Here is a 20,885-nt window from a genome sequence, read left to right as displayed (position 1 = left end):
TGAATAACTTTTTCTGTTAGTTTTCTCTTCTCAATTTTACGCTCTATTTTGCGAGAAGTTACTATACACACCTAAAATTTACCGGTTACAGAATGCGAAAAGGCTTTAAAAATTGACAGGAATTTTATTTACGGAATTTTATTTTTATTACCAGCACAGAATAGACCTGTTAATAGCATTATTAAGTGCCTCCACAATTCGATTACAACTGAAACTTTACTCGAAGAGGAACTGAAACTATAAACGGAAAAAATAAAATACGTGAACGCAAAACCAGTAACAATTTGCAAGATTCATGAACAGCTGATTATGTTTTTGTTTATTTCCTAATAAAAACAATAGCTGCGTTCGATAACAAAATTAGCCAACACCAGCCAACAATCAAAATCAAGAGAGTAAGCGGAAATTCTCTCCCAAAGAGATGAAAAGGCGAACTCATATTAGCTGTGATCCAATACTTTTCGTGAAAACGCCTGTAAAAATTTTAAACAGCAAAATTACTCTCTGAAGTGAGAGTAAAAAGTGAGTAACGAGAAAAATACAGGAACAAAAAAGGCATTTTTCTTGTAAAAACGTCAACCAGTGATCGCTTGACACTTTTCATGATTTTAACCGAAGAAAAAGCGGGTAAAATCGTGCAACTTCATTCTCTACTTAACTCTCCAAAAATCGCTCTCATTTGCAGGATTTTGGAGGAATTTGGAGTACGGGATAATTTTTTTTGTAACTGCCTGCAAGTTCGTGTAAAAACCTGTAAGTTCATGAAGTACTGGATCAGAGCTAATGTGCACCTTCACTTTTAGTTTCAATTGCACTCAGCAACATGCGATCAGCTGTTTTTATTACTAGCAAATCTCTCTAAATGAAGTGTAATTTCCCCTACTTTGCAAGTTTTTTTTGGGCTTCGGGTTTTGTTGGCTGGAAATTGCAAGCTTTTTGGATACATGAACAGAAACACTAATATATTTTGTGACAATTATTACAAATTAGTTGCAATCCCGTACTGGTCCGAACTAGTCAGAATTAGTCAGATTTTACAGGAAATTGATCCTGACTCGGTTCTCTGACAATTGAGAGGACAAAAAGAGCATAAATAAGGTCCTCTCCAAGGCGTATTTAACAAGGTGGTGTTGGCCGTATATAAGTAAAAAATTACACTAACAAATTATACGCTGATGTCCATACTGTCATTGGTATGAGTTACAACAAACACATCATTTTGACGTAATGGCCTCCACGGCGAAAAACTCAGCTGTCGCCCCAACACCACCTTGTTTAATACACCTTGGTCCTCTCGCTGTCAGAAGTTATCAGTCAAGGCAAATTTATATAAGGTGAGTGGTATCGATTGAGCAAAAAAAAAAAATACAACAACAAATTATACGCACAATGACGGCAAGAAGTACCCCAAAATACAACAAACCGCGGCGAATTCTAGTAACACCCCCACGATCAGCGTTGACTGTGTTTGACGACCAAATTGTACACAAAAGAAAAGTGCACTCTGCTAATTCATGCTGAAAAGTACTTACGTGTTTAAGAGGATTCTAATGAATTTGAAAGTATTTTTGATTATTTACATGTATGAGCTGAGCGTGTTTACATACAAAATAAGCAAAAATTTAAAACCAAAATTTGGAGGTTATGTCAAAGTTTTCGGAAGTTACCATTTTTTTTACTAGAAAGCGATCCCGTACTTTTCAGTGTTACTCTCACGCTCTAGCGAATTTTAAATTTTTGACAGTTATACTCGTTTTAGTTTCATGAATACGGGAAAGTAATTAAATAAGAGTTCTGTTCGCTATGCAAAAGCCAGTAAGAATTAGCAAACATTTGCAAGCTTCACTGCCAGCTGGAGTCCACGGTTGCATTTCGAACATAATACAATTTTTAAATTATTTCTGGTGGAAAACAAAACAGAACCTATACGTATGTATATTTCTTCTTATTCTGACTTTCTTCAACATACAATTCAATTGCTTTGTGGAAGTCACTGTCACGTTCCGATTACGAATACAGCTTTTTCAGCCGCGTACCTTTCAAATGTTTGAAATTAATTAAATTAATTGAAAAAAAACAAATATTTTCCTTACTTAAGTATTAAGAATTCTTTCATTAGTAAATCGCCGCAAGATTGTACATTTTTAAATTTAGCGATTTTGTTGATTCAAATTGTTGTTAGCAAAAATGCAACCGGGTGCCACAATCCTGCTTGCAAATTCTTGCTGGCAAAATTTTCCCATCACGAATTTGCTTCTTCCTCTCCAAATGAAATGTCAAAATTGTGCTCTCTCCTTGAAAGTTCTACTACTTTTTTGGCCAAACGAACACGATTTGGTAACAATTGGTACCAACCTGTAAAAGTTTTTTGCATAGCGAACACTATCAAAAGTAGTTTTAACCCCGGCTGTCACCAAAGCAATTTTTCGATCTGGGACTGACCTTGCTAAAATTTAAAACCAAACAGCTCTAACCAGAAGCATTGCATTTATGTAAATACATACATATATGGAAATTTAAAAATCATTTTTTCGTTATTTGAAGTATCAAATTTTTCCAATCGCTTGCATTGACGATGAATTTCTAATAATATTGAAAAGGAAATGCTCAATAAACGCATTCTACGGGAGCCGCCGTAACCGAGTGGTTAGAGGTGCGCACTTCCACCCGTTAGGACTCAGGTATTTAGGTTTTACTTAAAAATCGGTATGTACATACATGCATATTTAATTAAGCTTAAAATTGTACTTCCTCACTCTTGTACTTCACTTCATTGTCTGACTTCAACTTCGCTGCAAATTGAACAAATCAGAACATGATTTTTATGCGAGACAAATTTCCACAGAAAGTAACGGTAGAAAAAGAATTTTTGGATATTCATTCTCTTTTTCAGCTGACTACGATGCAGCATTCTACTTTGCGTTCCCTGAAATGAAGCAAAGAAGCGAATTAAAAAATAAATGAAACAAAGAAGCGATATAAATAAAATATTGTAGGACATTCTACTTTGAATTACCGGCAATGCGTAAAATAAGCGAAAAAACACGTTACCACTAAAAGCGATTACCGATTTTTTGTTGGGCATATACACATATAAATTTGGTTTTTTATAAAAAAAAGCGAAAGTGTCAAGTAACGAGCGCAAAGGTGGCAAGCCTAGCAAATTGACCGATAGTCGGAAAAATTGCAAGCAGCTAATTGGCATTTCAACAGGTTTGTTGCTAATCAGATAGTTTTCAATAATTATCACTAGTTTTTGTTACAGAGCAAGTGTTTTGCGACTTAAAAAGAGCAATCCGAAAAGAGAAAAAAATTAAAAAAGCGAAGCAATTAGTCTATTTTAGTAAGATTCTTTACATCGCTATTTAACTCTTTCTAAGCATATTGCTCCAAAAAATTTACCATTCTTCCATTTGCTGATATTTGCTGGAAAAATAATAAATAAAATAGACTGATGCTTTGTATTTTTACCTTTTAAAATTCAGGTAAATAATTTGTCAGATTAAAAATAATTAAGTTAAACGTTCCTTCACAGTCAACTACCGAACTGAAGAAGTAACGAAATCGGTGTGAATAGCCCTAATAGCTGTAAAAGGCCAAATGAAACAATTAAAGCTTTAACTTGACGGCCACTTACTGATCCCCCAAGCTGGACCAATGTCTTAACTAACCTTTTTGCGGCCCAATTTGCTTTTGCTGTCCTTTGACATCGGCAAAACTAGTGAAAAGGGTGTCCAGATTGTTAAAAAAATGCGCGATTTCTGAAAAATATCGCCAAAAATCGCCCAATTTTTTTTTAAATAAAATTCATGAAATCGACTTAACAAATCTTTTATTCTAAAAATTACATCTGTTTGTAACACAGTTATTCAGGGTAATAATAAATAACAAAAATTACTTACATACATATATAATAGTGATGTACTTTTTTTTTTTTTTAATACGCATACTTTTAAAAAATATTTGTATTAACACATTTCCCGCTATTAATAAATTTATTATAACTCATATTAATCGAATAATCAAACAATCCCTTTTTAAGCACTCGGCGCTAAAAATAAAAAAAAGCTATAAGGCGAGATCAGCTATTTCCACAAATGAAAGATTTTTAAATTTCCATATATGCACTTTTAGCGGGAGTTGTCACAAATGGTCGTTTAATATAGGCAAATGTTCGATATGCTACAATAAAATCGATAACAATAAAAAGTATTGCTACATCAAAACTAAAGCTCTAACTCCACAACCTACTTTTTCACGTGTTTCGACGAATTTACTACTGCCTGCTGATGGCGCCACAACAACACCTACACAACGCGGCTCAGATGCTCTCCATAAAGGAGCATAATACTATACACATCCTAGTAGGATGCCACAGAAGCAGGCATCCGAATATACACCTACTTTTAGCAGAGCCCTCGCCAAAGCACTACAGGAGGCATATATACGGCGTCGAGGAGTCGGTCTCGACCTACCTGATCATTGCGACATTCAGGGAAACTGCAAGGCTGACGCGCGCCATGGAATGGCATTGCATGATACAGACATAAGAGATACTCTCGGCATCCCTTTTCAAACATGCAAATATCTACTGAATGCAAATTTCATAGAAGCTGCCAATGAAAGATGGCGAATAAAAGCGACCTGTCACATTGCCAAAACACTCTGGCCTGCCACGAACGCCCAACGCACCAAGTCTCTACTTAATCTAAGGAGGCAGGACATTCGCAAAGTGACTGGAGTTTTCACCGGACATTGTCTGATCGGATTACACGCATGGATGAAGACGAAGAGGAAACCACCCCACATCTCCTCTGCTATTGCCCGGTTCTGTCAAAACGGAGGGCAAAAGCTCTTGGAAGCTATTTATTCGACGATCTCGATGACCTCAAAGCGGTCCTATGCGAAGCCTATGCACTTTTTTGCTAAGCACCAAGTGCTTTACAGGGGAACGGGGATAATTAAAAAAATCCTCATGCCGCCCAACCTAACCTAACCTACATCGACTTCAGACCTGTGGATGCCGTTTTGTGTATACAATCACCTGACGTGTACGCGACAGACTTTTGTCTGCCTCGGGAGACTCGCACCACAATAGCCCAACTTCGCTCTGGATACTGCGGCAGGCTAAACTCGTACCTGAGCAGAGTGAACGCAGATGTGCCCAACTAGTTTCCGCCATGCGGAGCGACGCCTTATGACACACGATACATATTTGCAGAGAATTACTGTCTCTTCCGTGGTTTTAAAACTTGGTCTCAAACATGAAGAGTCTGTTCCGCAGTAAAGAATTTTAGTGAAATGTAAACGTTAAACGAGAAACTAGAGCTTTTTTTGGAGAAAATTTATCGCGCTAAAAGTAGACTACGTTGATAAAAAAAATAAAATTTCTGATAAATAGTATATTAGTTGTTGAGATTAGCGCGGATACTTTCCAAAACATGCGGAAAAAATGCTTTGTAGCTTTGGTACGCATTGCACGCAAAGGTTCTTACCAAAGCACCCAAAATTAGAAAGTGTGTTGAAACGATAAGGACAATGAGAACTAGCTGTATGCCGCAGAGAACTGGGCTTATAAAAAGTAAGAACGATCGAATATAGTACTCGGAACAAATATATGTGTACATTCTTTGGCTATTTCCCTTTCGTTTATTTAAGTTTTTATGAAAGTTGTGTTGCTTATTTTTCCCATACAAACAAAATGAATCAGTGAGTTCGACAACCGCACAAGTTCAAAGTCTGCGTTTCGAGATAATTAATTAAAACTTTTTAACGCTGAAACTACTTGGATAGAGGCAATGTATTTTTAATGGTCGTTTTACTGAAAATAAAAAGGAATTCCAATAACAGATAAAAAGGTGGGATGGACTTGTAAGGTTTTTGTAGGTAGAGTATTCAAAAGATGTCGCAAGCGTCGCAGTGTCATACAGTCGTACAAATTTTTCAATGTAAAATAACGATTAAAATTCTTATAGGGAATGTGTAATTACCCAAAATGTTGCTACACCGATAGAAAATATATAAATAACTATTTCTTAAACTGTGGATTCGTGGAATCCCCTTAAATCATTTCAACAGTTATTTTACATTGAAAAATTTTACGACGCTTATGACAACGTGTGAATACCCTAAATATTTATTCAAAACGGGGGAAAAATACAACATCAGAACTGTTCTAAATCCTATTTTTCAGCATTTGTGATTTTTCATGTATGTAGGTGAGGTGGTAATAGAATTCCAATACTTCACCAGATTTCTTTCATACATGAACTGCGTATAATTTGACACAAAAAACGTTTGGTTCTTGGAACCGGCACCTCGAGTGATACACGCTTTTTATAGTAATCAGGCCACCAATTTCTAAAATCAGTAACATCAGTTTATCGGATTAGCTTCAAGTGCTGAACACATTTAAAACGACGAGCTACGGGCCAAAGCTTCCAATTTGTTATCTTCATTATATAAACGCTTTGTCGATGAATTTGTATAAGTTTGAAGTAAAAGATGAGGAAGATCGTTATCTGGCGCTGGATCTAATCTGGCCACAACCACGTGCCTTGTCGTCCCCAAAATAATTATCTACATAAGAATACGTGGGAAAACAATTTGACAGCTGTGGTCCGTAGCTCATTGTGTTCCTGGAAGTCAATATTAAGTGCTTATATTCTTCTGGAGTATAAATTCGATTATGATTTCAGAAATTTTGTTTTACCAAAACCAAAATCCCGGTCATAGGGCAAACGACTGGCCTCTCATTGAAGAATAACTGCCATCTCTAAATTGGCGCGTCAAGCGTCAAGGAACTGTCAAAAATCCTCATGACCATACAATTTGTATGAAGCATACCACAATAACGCAGCGCTAGCGCCGAGCAAATGGAATTTTCGTTTTTGACAGGGCTTACGTGTTGAAGTTGTATGCAGAAGACGGAAAGAAAGGGAGAGGACAAAAAAATGAAAGAGGAAACAAGAATAAAAACGAGGGGAAATGAGAAAACTTAAAAAATTGACGCGCGTTGATTTGGGGATAGCGCGCGCTGACACTCGTTGACAATACAAAACGCAACGCTTACCGCTCTAAATTAGGTACGGCAGTAATATAGATTTTGTTGAATCTCTTGGTAGCCTCTAATGCTAAGGGGAAACGCCGCTTGCTTGGTTGCTTCTCTTACATGTTTATATAGTAGCACTATTTAGTTGGTGAGATTAACCTTAGGAGGTTCATTTGCATATAAACGCGTAGCTTTTTTGTTTTGCTTGTTAGAGGCGAATCCGTCCATGATTTCCTAGAAGCGGCTACGGTGAACACATTGAGCTAAAAATCTGACCGCTTTTGTGTTTGTGTTCGGTTTTATTTGTGTTTGTAAACTAAATGACTCAAACGGACCGAGCAGGTCTGTCTATGTGTGGGATGATTGCTGGAGCAGGCGATTTAAAAATATTTTGAACACGGACATAACAGTTATATATTTTATAGTAAAAACCTTGCTCCATAACAATTATTAGATAAGAATCATTTTTTGTTTCGAAGAAGTTATAACCCATCGTTTATTTTGGATGGAGATGCCGAGGAAATCAATGCTTTCGAAGGCGACGACGCCATGGATCCGGATTATTTATTGACGTTAGAAAATGCGGCTCCCGATGCTTAGACAGAGACCGTTATAGAAACCGAGTCTCCATATGACGATGATGAGGAGTTCGAAGATCTGCGTGAAGGCACTGCAGCTGCCACCGAAGCCGTTGATATGAACGAGGAGCTGTGTTCGGCGAGCTCGATTATAAAACACCGTTTAAAGGATGGCAAGCTTGCCCAGAAAATAATTGATGCACAATTTTTGTCGTGCCGAAAACGCACGCGCTTCACCCAGTATATTCCATAGAAACCAGCAAAATGCGAAATTAAGCTAATACCCACTGAAAAGAATAATATATATTGAAACAGACAAATGAAACGCGTGCGGTAAATCAAGGCGAGAACGTTGTTTTAAAATTGGTCGAAAAGTACACCGGTTCTGGATGAACAATATATGCCGATGATTTGTTCTCGTCATGCGCAAAAAGGAAGCCTGCATATTGAAGGAGAAGTTGGATCCAATATGAGATGTATTCAGCACAGTATTCGGTTACCACAATAATAATATCGGCCCATGCTCATACGTGCCGAAAAACAAAAAAGTTGTGGTCCTCATCTCAACCAAACATTACAATTCCGCCGTCGACTCATCGAAGCCATCGAAGAAGCCATTTCAAAATGTGGACTACAATGTATACATATACAATCGGAGTAGACACCATGGATCAGATGGTTAGAGGTTACACGTGCAAACGGGCCACAAACCGGTGGCCGTTAGCTCTGTTCTATAGCATGCTGGACGTGGCGGACTTGGTTGCATTTTCGTTGAAGAGTTGTCAAGAGTTCCTCACATGGAGCAGAGAGCAGCGAATCGCATTGTACGGAAATCATTTAATTTATGCATTCAAATTCTAAAAATTAATTTTTCACCCGCTGTGTTCGCGACAGCAAAGATGTTAGTCTACTGGGCTGACAAATTATTTCACATAAGTTTTGAGCACAAATCCTCTCAATCCATTTTGCCAGATTCACAGTTTTTTAAACTACCTCCTAGTACGAATTACAAATTTTTCGAAATTTCCAATTTGAACGAATAAATTAAAATTTCTCTTTCGGTTTGTTTTTATAAGTAAATTCTTAAGATAAAAGGGTACGATGAAGACGCAGTGTTTCCTTATTTAAAACGAATGGTTTCAGCTGTCCTTTGCGTTCCAGTCGCCATAGTAAATATCTAAAATAATATTTTTCCAAATCAGTTTAAATAAAACAAGAAATAAACTAGAGGTCCTAATTTGTGTTCCAGTTTATAAAGCCTTGTTTTGTTTAACTAAGTGTAATTTAAACTGTCGGAAGTTATTTTATGTTAAATTAAACGTGTTTTGTTATGCTCATAGTATATTAATACAAACATGCGAAAGGGTTTATAATTGAGTAGTCCACTTGCAAACAGCGTTATGTGATTTTATAAGAGTAAGGGCGCGTTCACACAGAAAGTCGAGCGGCGCCGAGCGAAGCAAGGCGGAACAAAGCGAAGCTGCTGGTGTTCACACTGAACGAAGCGAAGCGGAGCTTTTCTCATACACTCGGCTGCAAAGGTAACGGAAAACTCACCGTCAATTAAAAGTGGCAAAAATATTTGCTCCATTTTACTTAAAAGATTAGTTATGAAATTCGTGTTTATTTTTATATTTTGCTATTTTGTTTGCAGCAGCGTCATGAAGCTGCAAAATTAAATAAAAAATTCAAAACTAAAAACTGATTTGCTTTCAGCTCCAAAACACTTTCATATAGCTCCAGCAATTTGAAAGCTTTACTCAGCTCGGTACGGCTTCGCTTGGCTCGGCTCCGCTTTTTGTGTGAACGTTCCCTAAATTAAAAAAAACGACTACGACAACAAGTAACATTTAAATTGAATCTTTTTTATTACCTGAAAATTTGGATAAACAAGAGCCTAATAACATTATAACATAACACAACATAACATTACAAAATATTAGCAGTCTATACAACCTAAAGCAGTTTTCTAAGTTCATCCAAAGGTGGAGACTTTTGAAAGTTTACAAATAAGTATGATTGCGACTTTTGCAAGAGTAGTTAACATTTGATGCTATTTTTCAGAATATTGAAAGATTTTGCACTGGGTTGTTAGTGGACATGAAACTGCTTTAAATACTGGTACGTTACCCACCAAAAACTAAAAACCGAAAAAATTAGATAGCGCACTTTGCAAGTGGACTACTCATTTCAAAACGAGCATTTTCTATCCCGTATGACCTGCGATTTATTGGTATGTGACAAAGAAAAATTTTCGTAACGTCTGCTCTATTAATTGAGAGCAGTCTTGCCAGATTTTTTTTCAAAAAAACTGTTAATTTCCGGAAAAAAATCTGGCAACACTGCTCTTAATTAATAGAGCTACAATCTGCTCTTTACTTTTTCTTGGTCACATAAAAATAAAGCGCAGGTCACACGAGATACAAAATGTTCGTTTTGATATATAAATGCATCATGGTACTGGTACACGGCTTAAGCCACTACAGCTAGGGTGACCGTCTTGTAACCAACTCTCTGCTCTGGTTGTCAGTTTCTTCAGGTTTGAGTTATGCGTTAACTGATCAGTGATCAAATGCACATTGTATCGAAGTAGGTGGTATCGAAATAAACCCGATTGGACCAGCGCCGGTACTTGTGAAGGAAATCATCTTTTTTTTTTTATTAGTAAGTGTTGGAGATTTTCACTGTTTCAATTTCGAGACAAAAATGCCGTAACTAACAAAACAAAAAAGAACAAAATTCTTTTATTGGTTGACTATGATGCATTTACAAGTCTCCTACAACGTTTTATACCAACAATTTTTTTGTTGGTTACGACTTTTTGCTGCCCTCTGAGATTTTTTTTTTTTTGATTGGATGCGTTGAACATGAGTTATGTGTATGTTCGGTGTTAAGCTCTAAAATTTCATCAGCGGTTTTATTAATTAACGATATTAGCTAAGCACCTAGACCTGCTCCATTTTTCCAGCACACCAATTTATATCTCACAGGTAGGAGTAATTTGGGGATTATCTCGAATGTACATATGTATGTACATACTTCTGTGAAAATATGGGTACAAACTTTGAAAAAAAAATTCAATATTTAGGATTTAAAATTTTTTGCTGAGTGTTCGCATAAAAAGCTTACCATATTTTGAACAAGTCGTCGCATATGGATCACCCTATGGGTGTTAATGTATGAAGCTGCAGTTATATATTTACATTCATACATAGATACCTACGTATACATTTTTACATTCACTTGAATATTCAAACCACCACCAATTCCGTGCTCTCCTCGTCTACAACAACCCAACATCAACTCCATATTTGTCGGAGTCAATACGACAAAGCGGAGAATAATGATAGCATATTGTTGGTATCTGTGAACACAACCGCAGCATCGCCGTCAGTCGTCCCCATCGTTATATAGCCTTTTTTTGCTCCATCATAGCCATGCACGCTCTTGATGCGCATTCGCTCGTTTAAGCTTTCGGCAATTCGTCGGTCTGTTTGTTAGTCGCCAAAGTTGGTTGTTATGTATCGTTTAACTGTTATTTTAGTTAGACAGGCGGGTGGTCGCTTGGTCGTATAGTCGTTTGATTACATGGACGCCCGTCGGTTGCCTTCGTGTCGACAGCATTAAAAGCGAATTCCTCTCCTTTGCCGTACGAGTATTAGCTGGAATAATACCAACCCCAGAAGCAATTCCAACAACAGCAACAGTCATGAGTAGGAGCAATAGCAATATTCATTGGCATATCATAAATCGTAATCATGTTTCATTCAAGTAGCGTTTACGATTTATCGAATTACGCGCATTATTACTATTACAACAGCGGCAGCTATTAGCAGCTTTGCTAACCGCTATGAGCACTCAATCGAATGATTACAAATTGAGCACTCAGTTTTTGCCTCGACCCCATCACCGTGTTTTACAGTGGGGTAATATTGATAAAAAACGTGAATTTGTTTAGAATTAGTTTTCTTGCAGGTCTAGTATTTCTTAAATATGAGGATATGGAAACCAAAGTAGCCTATTTAAACACAAAAACATTAAACACTACTAGAAAATACACCCCGTGCCAAAAAAAACGCATCAGTGTTGTAAATAATGTGTTTTAGCGCAGAGGTTAAGGGGCGAATCTTAGCTTTCAGTGACCAAAAATTTGTCTATTAGGCAAACTGCTCAGAAATTCGGTTGAAAATTCAAATTCGCAGGGTCTTCAAAAAGGAAGAAAGAAAGTGAAATGAATGAAGGTCGATAAACTCACTAAGTGCGAGGATTGGATTTTGGAACAGCTGTGTTTGCAGGACAGATTCCAAAATGCGAGGGAATAAGATAAATAAGTACTCGCACTGTAGCACGACGCCTTAACCAGTTGACTTGACTGGCCGTTTATTCGGTTTACTTCTTACCACATCTCTCCCGTAATAGAACAGAAGCAAATATCTAACTAGTAGTTGCTTGATTTTGTTGCACTTTCTATTTTCGGATTCTTGAAGAAACAGTCTTTTAGACACTTCCGTCCATTCGTTTCTATACTGTTTCTTCCAGCCATAAAGCAAAATATATGGAAAAAACAAAAGCTAGCTATACAAAACCTTAATTTTCTCCACTTTACAAAAACACAGTTACTTGGTTCCGTTCCATCACAGGAGATCTCTGCCATCGGGCCCAATCAAATTAAACTTTGATTCACCGTTTTCGAGGCAGTTCGAACACAGTTTAATTAGCTTCGAGAGAAAAATCTTATAGGGCACAAACGTATATCGATTTCCGCCAGTTATTCGCACAATGTGTGAATAGGTCCTTATGTATTTGTTCTTTTCATTATGTTCGTGGGCACCGTAGTTTGTTAAAGTTTCGTTTTATAAGCGCTTAAAAATCTTTTTAGCAGAGTATCATGATTCCATACTAGTCGGCTTCGCCAACAGGCCCATAGAAGCTTTCTCTACGTTTTTGGGTTATACAAAAGGGGCCCCTGCTTACATTAATAATTTTAACACATTGAAGCAATAATTTGTAGAGCCCAAGGGAGGCTGAGACTTTTTCTGAAGCCGAAAAACATTTGGCCGATTACCGAAGCCGTTGACCATTTTAAAATAGATTCTCGGCAGCCAGTTCGAAAACACCCTATCTCAGAATTGGGGTAAAGAACGCCCTATTTTAGAATTTGATTGAAAAACGCCCTATCTCAGAATTTGGTTGGAGAACGCGTCATTTTAGATTTTTATTAAAAAACGCCCTATCTCAGAACTCGGTTCAAAAACGCCCTATCTCAGCATATTTTCAATGTATTTTCGTTTGAGATAGGACGGTTTTGAACCGAATTCTGAGGCAGGAGGTTTTTCAATCCAATTCTGAGGGCGTTCTTCAACTGGCTGCCGAGATAGGTGACTCTTCCACTCAGCCATCGATATGTGCTTGCTTTTAAACACAAATAATTTTTTTTACAGGTAGTTGGAGTGTTTCCTTCAATAAAAAGAAAATACAAAATTTCTTAGAATAATTATTACATAAAATATAAACTCGCATATCCTCACTGCAATGGAAAAACCGCTGAAATCGAGTTAGGACAAACTTAAATTAATATTGTGTTAATGAAAAAACTGCATATTTACGGAAATTCGTAAATTCTCCAACGATTTTTTTGAAAACGTTATTAAGTTAAGCATATTGTATTTTTCAACCTTTTCAAGTTTAAAAATGGTTTCTTCTCAAAATTTTCGATTTTAGATTTTACCAGTTATTCTTTGTGGACACTTATTTGTTGATCTTTGTGTTATATACTATATAGTGGTGCAGTAATAAATAGGGTATTACGCATTTTCTTCCCTACACAAAAAAAAAAAAATGGACGAACATGTGTGAAAAGAAATGCTAAAAATCGACGCTATTCCTGATTTGCTCAATAACAAAAAGTGGAGCCAAATATTTGGCTTAGACTAAATTTCATTCGGTATGAATCGAATTATTTGAGCTAAACGTCAAAAAAGTACTGGAATTAATACAATTTCAAAATTATATATGGTCTGGTTGTGTGTTTTCGTTAAATATATAATTCAATAGATTTAAAGATCTCAAATACTTATCTACTTTTCATACCAGAATTCATAAAGGAGTAACCTAAAGCCCCGCTTAGCAAGTCTAAGAAGAAACCATTTTTTGTATAATTCTCAAGTTGAAAACATTCGAAAACAATTTGCCAACTAGCTTTTTCTCGATTTGATAACTACTCGTACATTACTTTCGTTACGAAAAAAATCAATTTTTGGTGAGAATGTTTTGGCTCTCAAGTGGAGGTTAAGTTAAAAAGTAAAGTTGTGACTAAATATAAAAGCACACAAAAAGTTTCACATGTATTATTGGCCAATAGTTATCAAGTAAAAATTTTGACTAATAATGTGAATATCAAAACTAAAGTTTCCACTGTGCGCACTACAATATCGCAAATCTGTTCAATACGTTTTGTTTCGCTTTAAGCTTTGGAGTGTTGTTGTATGGCTTTCTGGTTGGTTGTTGAATATGTTTGGATTGAGTTGGCTCGGTTAAGCTTAGCTGAATTTCAGTTCAATTGCTACAAATAGCAAGTATATGTACATACATATGTACATATCAGGGATGTTTCGAATGTCATATTTTTCACAAATGCGAATGCGAATGCGAATTCGAATGTTAGGAATAACATCAAAAAAGCTATAATAAACTTAAGACATCATTTTTATTACTTAAAAATTTTGTAAATTATTGGAACATTGAACGAATGCTTAACCTATACAGTGTCAGAAGTCAAAGTTCAAAAGGGCATATTATATTTCAAAAAAAGTAATTTTGCTGCCTTTTCTCCCATGAGGCGATTTCTTTGAGGCTCGTATATAAGGGCGGCTGCACTGAACAATTGCTCACCTGGAACCACCAATCGAGAAGATTTTCAACGAGATGAGCTCGTTTTTCTTTAGGAAAGGCCTTCAATTGAGCTTTAATTTCACATTTTTTAATGTCTCCAGACTCTACATCCGAGCCTTCGCTTTCGCTGGAGGAATCCAAAATTATTCCTAGGTTGCTTATAAGACTTGTAGCAGTACTTATTGCAGGCCCATCTATGTTGCTTGATATACTACTTAACCGTTAAGGGCCTGAGGCTAAAAGCCGGTTATTGTCCGCACCCTGCTTAGGCAAGCTTAGAGCCATTTCAACAATACTACAGTACACATTCGTACCGTTTGATGCGAATGCGAATGTGTAAAATGATGGGAATCATTCGCATAACGAATGCGAATGCAAATATTCGCAACATCCCTGGTACATATGTATGTAAATACATGGTACAATACAGATTAATAGATATATGTACATACTTACATACGTATACATATGTACAGCGTGGCGACGAATAACTGTTACCTCGGTTTTTTTGAGAAATAAAAGGGTCCTTTATAGATTTTGCGAAAAAAGTAGTTTGTTGTTAATTTTCCACAGATTTTACTTTAGTTGTATTAATTAGTTATTAAATTTTAATCCTTATTTACATTTGCCAGCAGTTTAAACTTTGAGAGAAAAGTTCATTTGGCACGCAAGTATTTTTCAGGTGTATTTTTTCTTAGGCTTTGTATAAAAAAAATACAAAAATGAAAAAAACTGTATAAGGTTGGTCGAATGAATGGCCGTCCTAGTCACCAGTTTCGGGTCTATTCGATTTATGAGTATAAGGCCTTATGTTGGACAAAAGGGGGAGTATAAGATACCCAAAATGGAGAAAATGTGCCTATGGTTACAGAAGATATGGAATAAATTAACTGACGAAGACCTGCGTGCCAAATGAACTTTTCTCTCAAAGATTACACTGCTGGCAAATGTAAATAAGGATTAAAATTTAAAAACTAATTAATACAACTAAAGTAAAATCTGTGGAAAATTAACAACAAAATACTTTTTTCACAAAATCTGTAAAGGTGCCTTTTATTTCTCAAAAAAACCTGGGTAACAGTTATTCGTCGCCACGCTGTATATGCTATTTCATGTTTCATGTATGTACATATGTAGTAGATACATATCCATATGGACATCCATACAAATATGCATGTAAACATACTTATGTCAAATTGGTATTGGGGGCTGGGTGTTCTCGTAAGCACTTGTCAATTCACAACTTTGTGTGTACAACTGGTAAGTGATTTGATAGACACGATTAGTCTTATTCCCATGTGAAGGAGGGGCCGCACGGACATGGTAGAAGACGACGATGTTTTGACTGTGGCATGCGAAGTGGTTGATGAACATAAACTCACGTACATGCATATGATTGTATGTATGTAACTACTGGGATTGAATGCTTACATGCATGGAACGTGATATGCGTTGCTATGAACACCATAAATTCAGTGAAGGTATGGCTTGTCCGGCGGGCATCGCATGATGGCTATGATGGTGGTGTTCAAGCTAGCAAAGCGATATACATATATGGTAGAAGCAGTAAGGGACAGATCCAACGAGGTAATAAATCCAAAGTGGTTGTTGTTGCGTACCAGTCACTATGGTCATTTTTGTTGTTGGCCCTTATTGTTCCTTTCTCGCTTAACTTGCTTTGTGCTTTGAATCCACTACGAATGGGTACCGAACAATTCAATTGAACGCCAATTTGCAAATTGCAAGTTGCAAATCTATTTTGGTCTGCTTGTCTGTCCTCTTCTGCCTGCTTGTTTCGTTGCTGTGCTTCACCGTGAAATGACTATTAAATCTCTGCACCATGCTCTTTGTTTGTCAACACAGAAAAGCCTTGTGAGAGCGTGCAAAAATGTATGATCTATACCCTGCAGGGAGTTATACATATTCGGTCATTATTATTAACTTGGTTGGCCGTAGCGTTTTTAGATACACTTTGAAAATATGATGACTATATTGTAAATAAGTCATATCTAGAAGAATTGATCTTTATAAATTAATTATGCAGACAATATAATGCAGTTTATTGAAAAAGTTCTTGAGCGTGGATTGTTTAATAGATAAATGTATAAAATTTAAACAAATTAAATCATTTACACAAGAATTACATACTATCTAATCGTAGGTGTTAGTTTGATAAATTAGCGACCAATTTGGCACTGTTCAACTAAATGTAGGAAAAGTAGTATTAGCGATCAGTTTGGCACTGTAAATTAACGATTTCAACTACAGGGTTGTATTGTTTAACAATTCATTTTAGGCATATACTCCTAAAATTAAATATTTATGCTACATGTTCTATTAAAGGAGCTACCTATTCCAATTAGTATAAAATTGTCCAGATCATGAACGATAGAGTTTTGCAACTGATTGATTAACAATTTTTTTGAGGCTTCAAGTATACATCTATGAATTATTTCCAAAACCACCAGCTTGATATAGTTTACAACAATGAAAATAAAGCTAACTAACACAAAAGTTACCTGTGTTTTAGATTTGCCCACATACATACGTACGTATTCTTTGGAAATTAAAAAAAGTTTGAACCAAAAACTAAGTATTGCCTGTAGAAAGAAAAACATTATGTAGTGTATGTATTGTTATTTAGCTTTGTACCACGATTATGTTTTTTAGGAAAAATGGAAAAAAAGCAGCAATTAAAAAATTACCAGTTTTTGTCGAACAAAATTCCAACAACTGTTTGCGGCACAATCAGTGATTACTGGTTCTTATAAAAATCAGAATCTGGCATTCAAATTATTCAATTGGCTCTGATTTTAGAGATAATTGAATTTTAAAGTCTCAAGAAACAGATTTTTGAATTTGTACGCATATGCGAATGGTGCGCTTTGTTCAACTCGTTTCACCACGAAATTAAAAAAAAAATGGCAGCATGCAGAATATCTGTCGCTGCTATTTTGTAATTTTTGAAATTCTACGATTTTTTTTAATTTGGATAATTTTAGATGTTCTTCAAATGTTAAAATTAAACGGTGAAAATGTTCTCGCCAAAATAAACGGATCTAGTGCAAAAACAACTAGTGTGTCATCAAATGAAAAAAAAAAAAAGTTACATTGAGTAAAAGATAACTATGATTTGAGAAACTAAAATACTATTTTTACAATTATTATTGGTGCACACGAAACTCATTCTAAAATTTGTATATGTATATGTATATGAAGAAAATAATATATACATATGTGCATAAGGAATACTGTGTAAAAATCTTAAACGTCATTATTTAAATACTTTTAAATAATATTGCTTTTAAGTTAAGACGTGCGAGTAAACATGTTAGATGACGGCGTAGGTGCTACGTGGCGTATACGTTACATACGCAACTACGGGTATATGAGCATGGGTGGTTATTTTTTATTTTTTTTTAGTATATCTATTTTAAGTTTTCATTTAAATACAATTTCGCGATGGAATCTTGTTCTTTATACAGAACTTAAGATAATGCATTTCTAAGATAGTTGAACCAAAACAGATTTTTGTCGAAAAATGTAACAACTCGTGAGATTTGCTCATACGCATGTTATGTATGTATGAATGTTTGGAAAAATATCTTCTTTTTCTCCAATTTGTCGTCTTCTTCTTGATGCTCAGTGACCTACAGTTTTATGTACATACATATGTATGTATGCCAGAAGAAGCTATTTTATATGGAGAAAATGAGCGACACTTTCAACAAAAAAATTTGCCAAAAATCAATGGTAAATCCTAGCTACCTCAAACTTGCACTTTGTTATACTAAAATTGAATGGGCTAAAAAACTGCGTACTCAACTTGCTTCTCAAGAGTGTAAATAAAAAGTTCAATATTAGGGTGGTTGGCTCGGTTTTTCCATACAGGTTTCCATCGGTTTTTTTGGATATCTATAGGCGGTTGTTTTGAAATCTTGATTTTTCGAATACCGAATAAACCGGATTTTTCATCGAACAAACCAGTTTTTTCATTTCATACAAATCTTGACCTCTCAATAGTTTTCACATTTTCGATGTTTTCAAGACTTCCAGTTTAATGGAAACCTAAAATTATATCCTAGGTTATTTGAGGATGAGCAGGATAATAATAGGATAGCAGGATCATATTTGATTCCAATAAATGAATGTTTGGCGCTTAAGCGTTTTTTACGTGTTTCGCCGAGCTTCTCCTCCAAATCGAGAGATCTACAGTTTTACTCCACCACCAAAGAGGGGGACCCCACTTGAAAAAACTTGTATGATGTTGCTGGGACCAGAAATTTAATCATGTACCACCCGAGTGGCAGTAGGCAACTCTAAGCACTCGGATATGGCGGCAAGAGCACTTCTCAAAACCGAAAAAAGTCAGAAAAAAAATGCAATAAAGTATTAAAAAAACTTTAAAACAAGACCAAACGTGCATTTTTCACTAATTTGTTTTAATTTTAATCTAAAAATAAGCTTGTGCTTACTTTGCTTTGTTCATTTTTAAATAAATGCTACCTTTACTCGTAATAGTTTTATTGTAATTTTTGGTCATGACTTCATACCAACATAAGCATTTGCACTGTGTATGTATGTATAATAAAACCGGTTTATCCATTTTTTTTTCAAATTGCGATTTTTTGAAAACCGGGTTTGGAGAAAAAGGCGAATTATCGACACCCTAATATGTACACAGATCTGTATATTTAATTTGAAAAATTTTCAACACCTCCCAGCGGAATCCAAAATAAGAACCATAACGCATAACAGAGGAATGTTCGAAATTATCCAACTGACAGGTCTTTGCATCAGCCTAGTACCAGTTAATCGACTGGTCGATTTCTACCAGTTGATCTACCAGAATGTTTACTAACTCGTTTGACTTTTCACTGCAGGGATGCAGAAATATGTACATAAATGTCTGTATATATGTACATATGTATGTATGCATGTGCAATTACAATCTCTGGGCGGAGAACAGCACAACCAAAGCAAGAGCGTGGCAGTGGGTAGAATTGGTAGCTGGGCATACATGTAAACAAATGTGCAAGAGCAGCCCAGTGGCGCGTACCATAGTAAACAGGGTACATTCGGCAGAAAGCAGCGGCAACATTTTTCAATCACACCACAAAATCCAGAGGGGGCACACCAAGCTAAAAACGGCGCTACTCTGGCTCTGACTCTGACTCCGAGTCTGGTTCTGGCGAGCACGAGAGGAACTAAGTGAACAACTAACCGACCGACCGGCTTTGTACTTCACTTATGTCATGCATTCGCGCTCATTGATGCTCTCCTCGAGCGGTTTCTTCTCTGTTTCGCTTCCGCTTTGGTGCACTCTGTTGGCATGGTAGACTGGACGAGGCAGCATTGATGTCGGTGTGTTTGTGCTGTCTGATTTGAGTGTTGCGATGATGTTGGCGCAGTGCGCTGCCTTGTTAAGTTGTTGAGTGTCGAGTGCCTCTTCGTCGCGCATAGGTCAGTCAGTCAAACTCGGAGTCGAAACGCTTTAAGACGTTGCAAATCGTAGCGTTGCAACCATTGGCACGCATCGCCATCGTAGCTTTCGTTAGCGGCAGAGGCGTCGTTGTCGCTATGTTGTTCGGACTGTCGGGTAGACAAACTCGCGGTTGGTTGGTCGGACGACGGTCGGTGTACCCTCGAATTTCTTTGTGTGTTTTTTTTGTTCAGTGTCTAGGCTTTCCCCCACATCCGTGAAGTGTGTTTTTTTTTTTGTTATTTGCCCTTTTTTTTGTCGATGTTTTCATCGTCTTTGTAGTATCTGCTACCGCTGAATGTATATGTATGTATATTCAATTGTTGCTGTCATTTCTTTGCTTTGTAATACTTTTTGATGCAATTTTGCCTCTGTTACTGGCTGTTTGGTTAATGCATTCCGTATTCGTTGCTGCTGCCGTTGCATTTTTCCCTGTTATCGGCTCGTGAATATCATTGGTTGTATTGTTGGTGTTACAGCGCAATGCCTGGTCAAGTTATACATAGTATGATGTGTATGTATGTACTATATGCTATTGCATGTGTATCCAAGTGCATATATGGATATCTATATCAAAATAGCAACGCAACAAAAGAAAAGACTAACCAAGTGGTACAAGTAGCGGAAGCACTGGCCACCACATCAGTATTCGCAGCGAAAGCCATAACAGCTCCGACAACAACAGCAATAACAGTGAATTAAATGATAGCCAGAAACAGCCTGTCTGTCTGTCTTTTCATCGGCGACGGAATCGTTTTGCGAATTTGCATAAATACACGTTTTGAATACTGAAACAACCAAATGAAGTAACGAAAAAAATTGGCCAAGGTAGAGTAAGGCTTTGCCTCGGACGATATGAATTGCTGTTATTATTTATTTATTT

General features: G+C 36.4%; 2 protein-coding genes across 2 annotated transcripts in view; both read left to right on the top strand.

Moving 5' to 3' along the window:
* The window catches only part of LOC118753888 (putative uncharacterized protein DDB_G0286901), a 15,445-nt gene extending 7,563 nt beyond the window's left edge, over positions 1-7,882 (top strand). Inside the window, exon 4 of the mRNA XM_036488766.1 lies at positions 7,652-7,882. Coding sequence (XP_036344659.1) covers positions 7,652-7,882 — 231 coding nt within the window. The remainder of the gene's footprint in view (positions 1-7,651) is intronic.
* Positions 1-20,885, top strand: part of LOC118733842 (mucin-5AC-like) — a 63,850-nt gene that overhangs the window by 25,354 nt on the left and 17,611 nt on the right. The window lies entirely within an intron of this gene.

Source organism: Rhagoletis pomonella, unplaced genomic scaffold, assembly GCF_013731165.1.
Source record: "Rhagoletis pomonella isolate Grant_MI unplaced genomic scaffold, Rhpom_1.0 Rhpom_scaffold_00002, whole genome shotgun sequence".
NCBI classification, from domain to species: domain Eukaryota; kingdom Metazoa; phylum Arthropoda; class Insecta; order Diptera; family Tephritidae; genus Rhagoletis; species Rhagoletis pomonella.
Note: the sequence above shows the minus strand (reverse complement) of the source record. Positions and strands in the feature narration are given on the sequence as shown.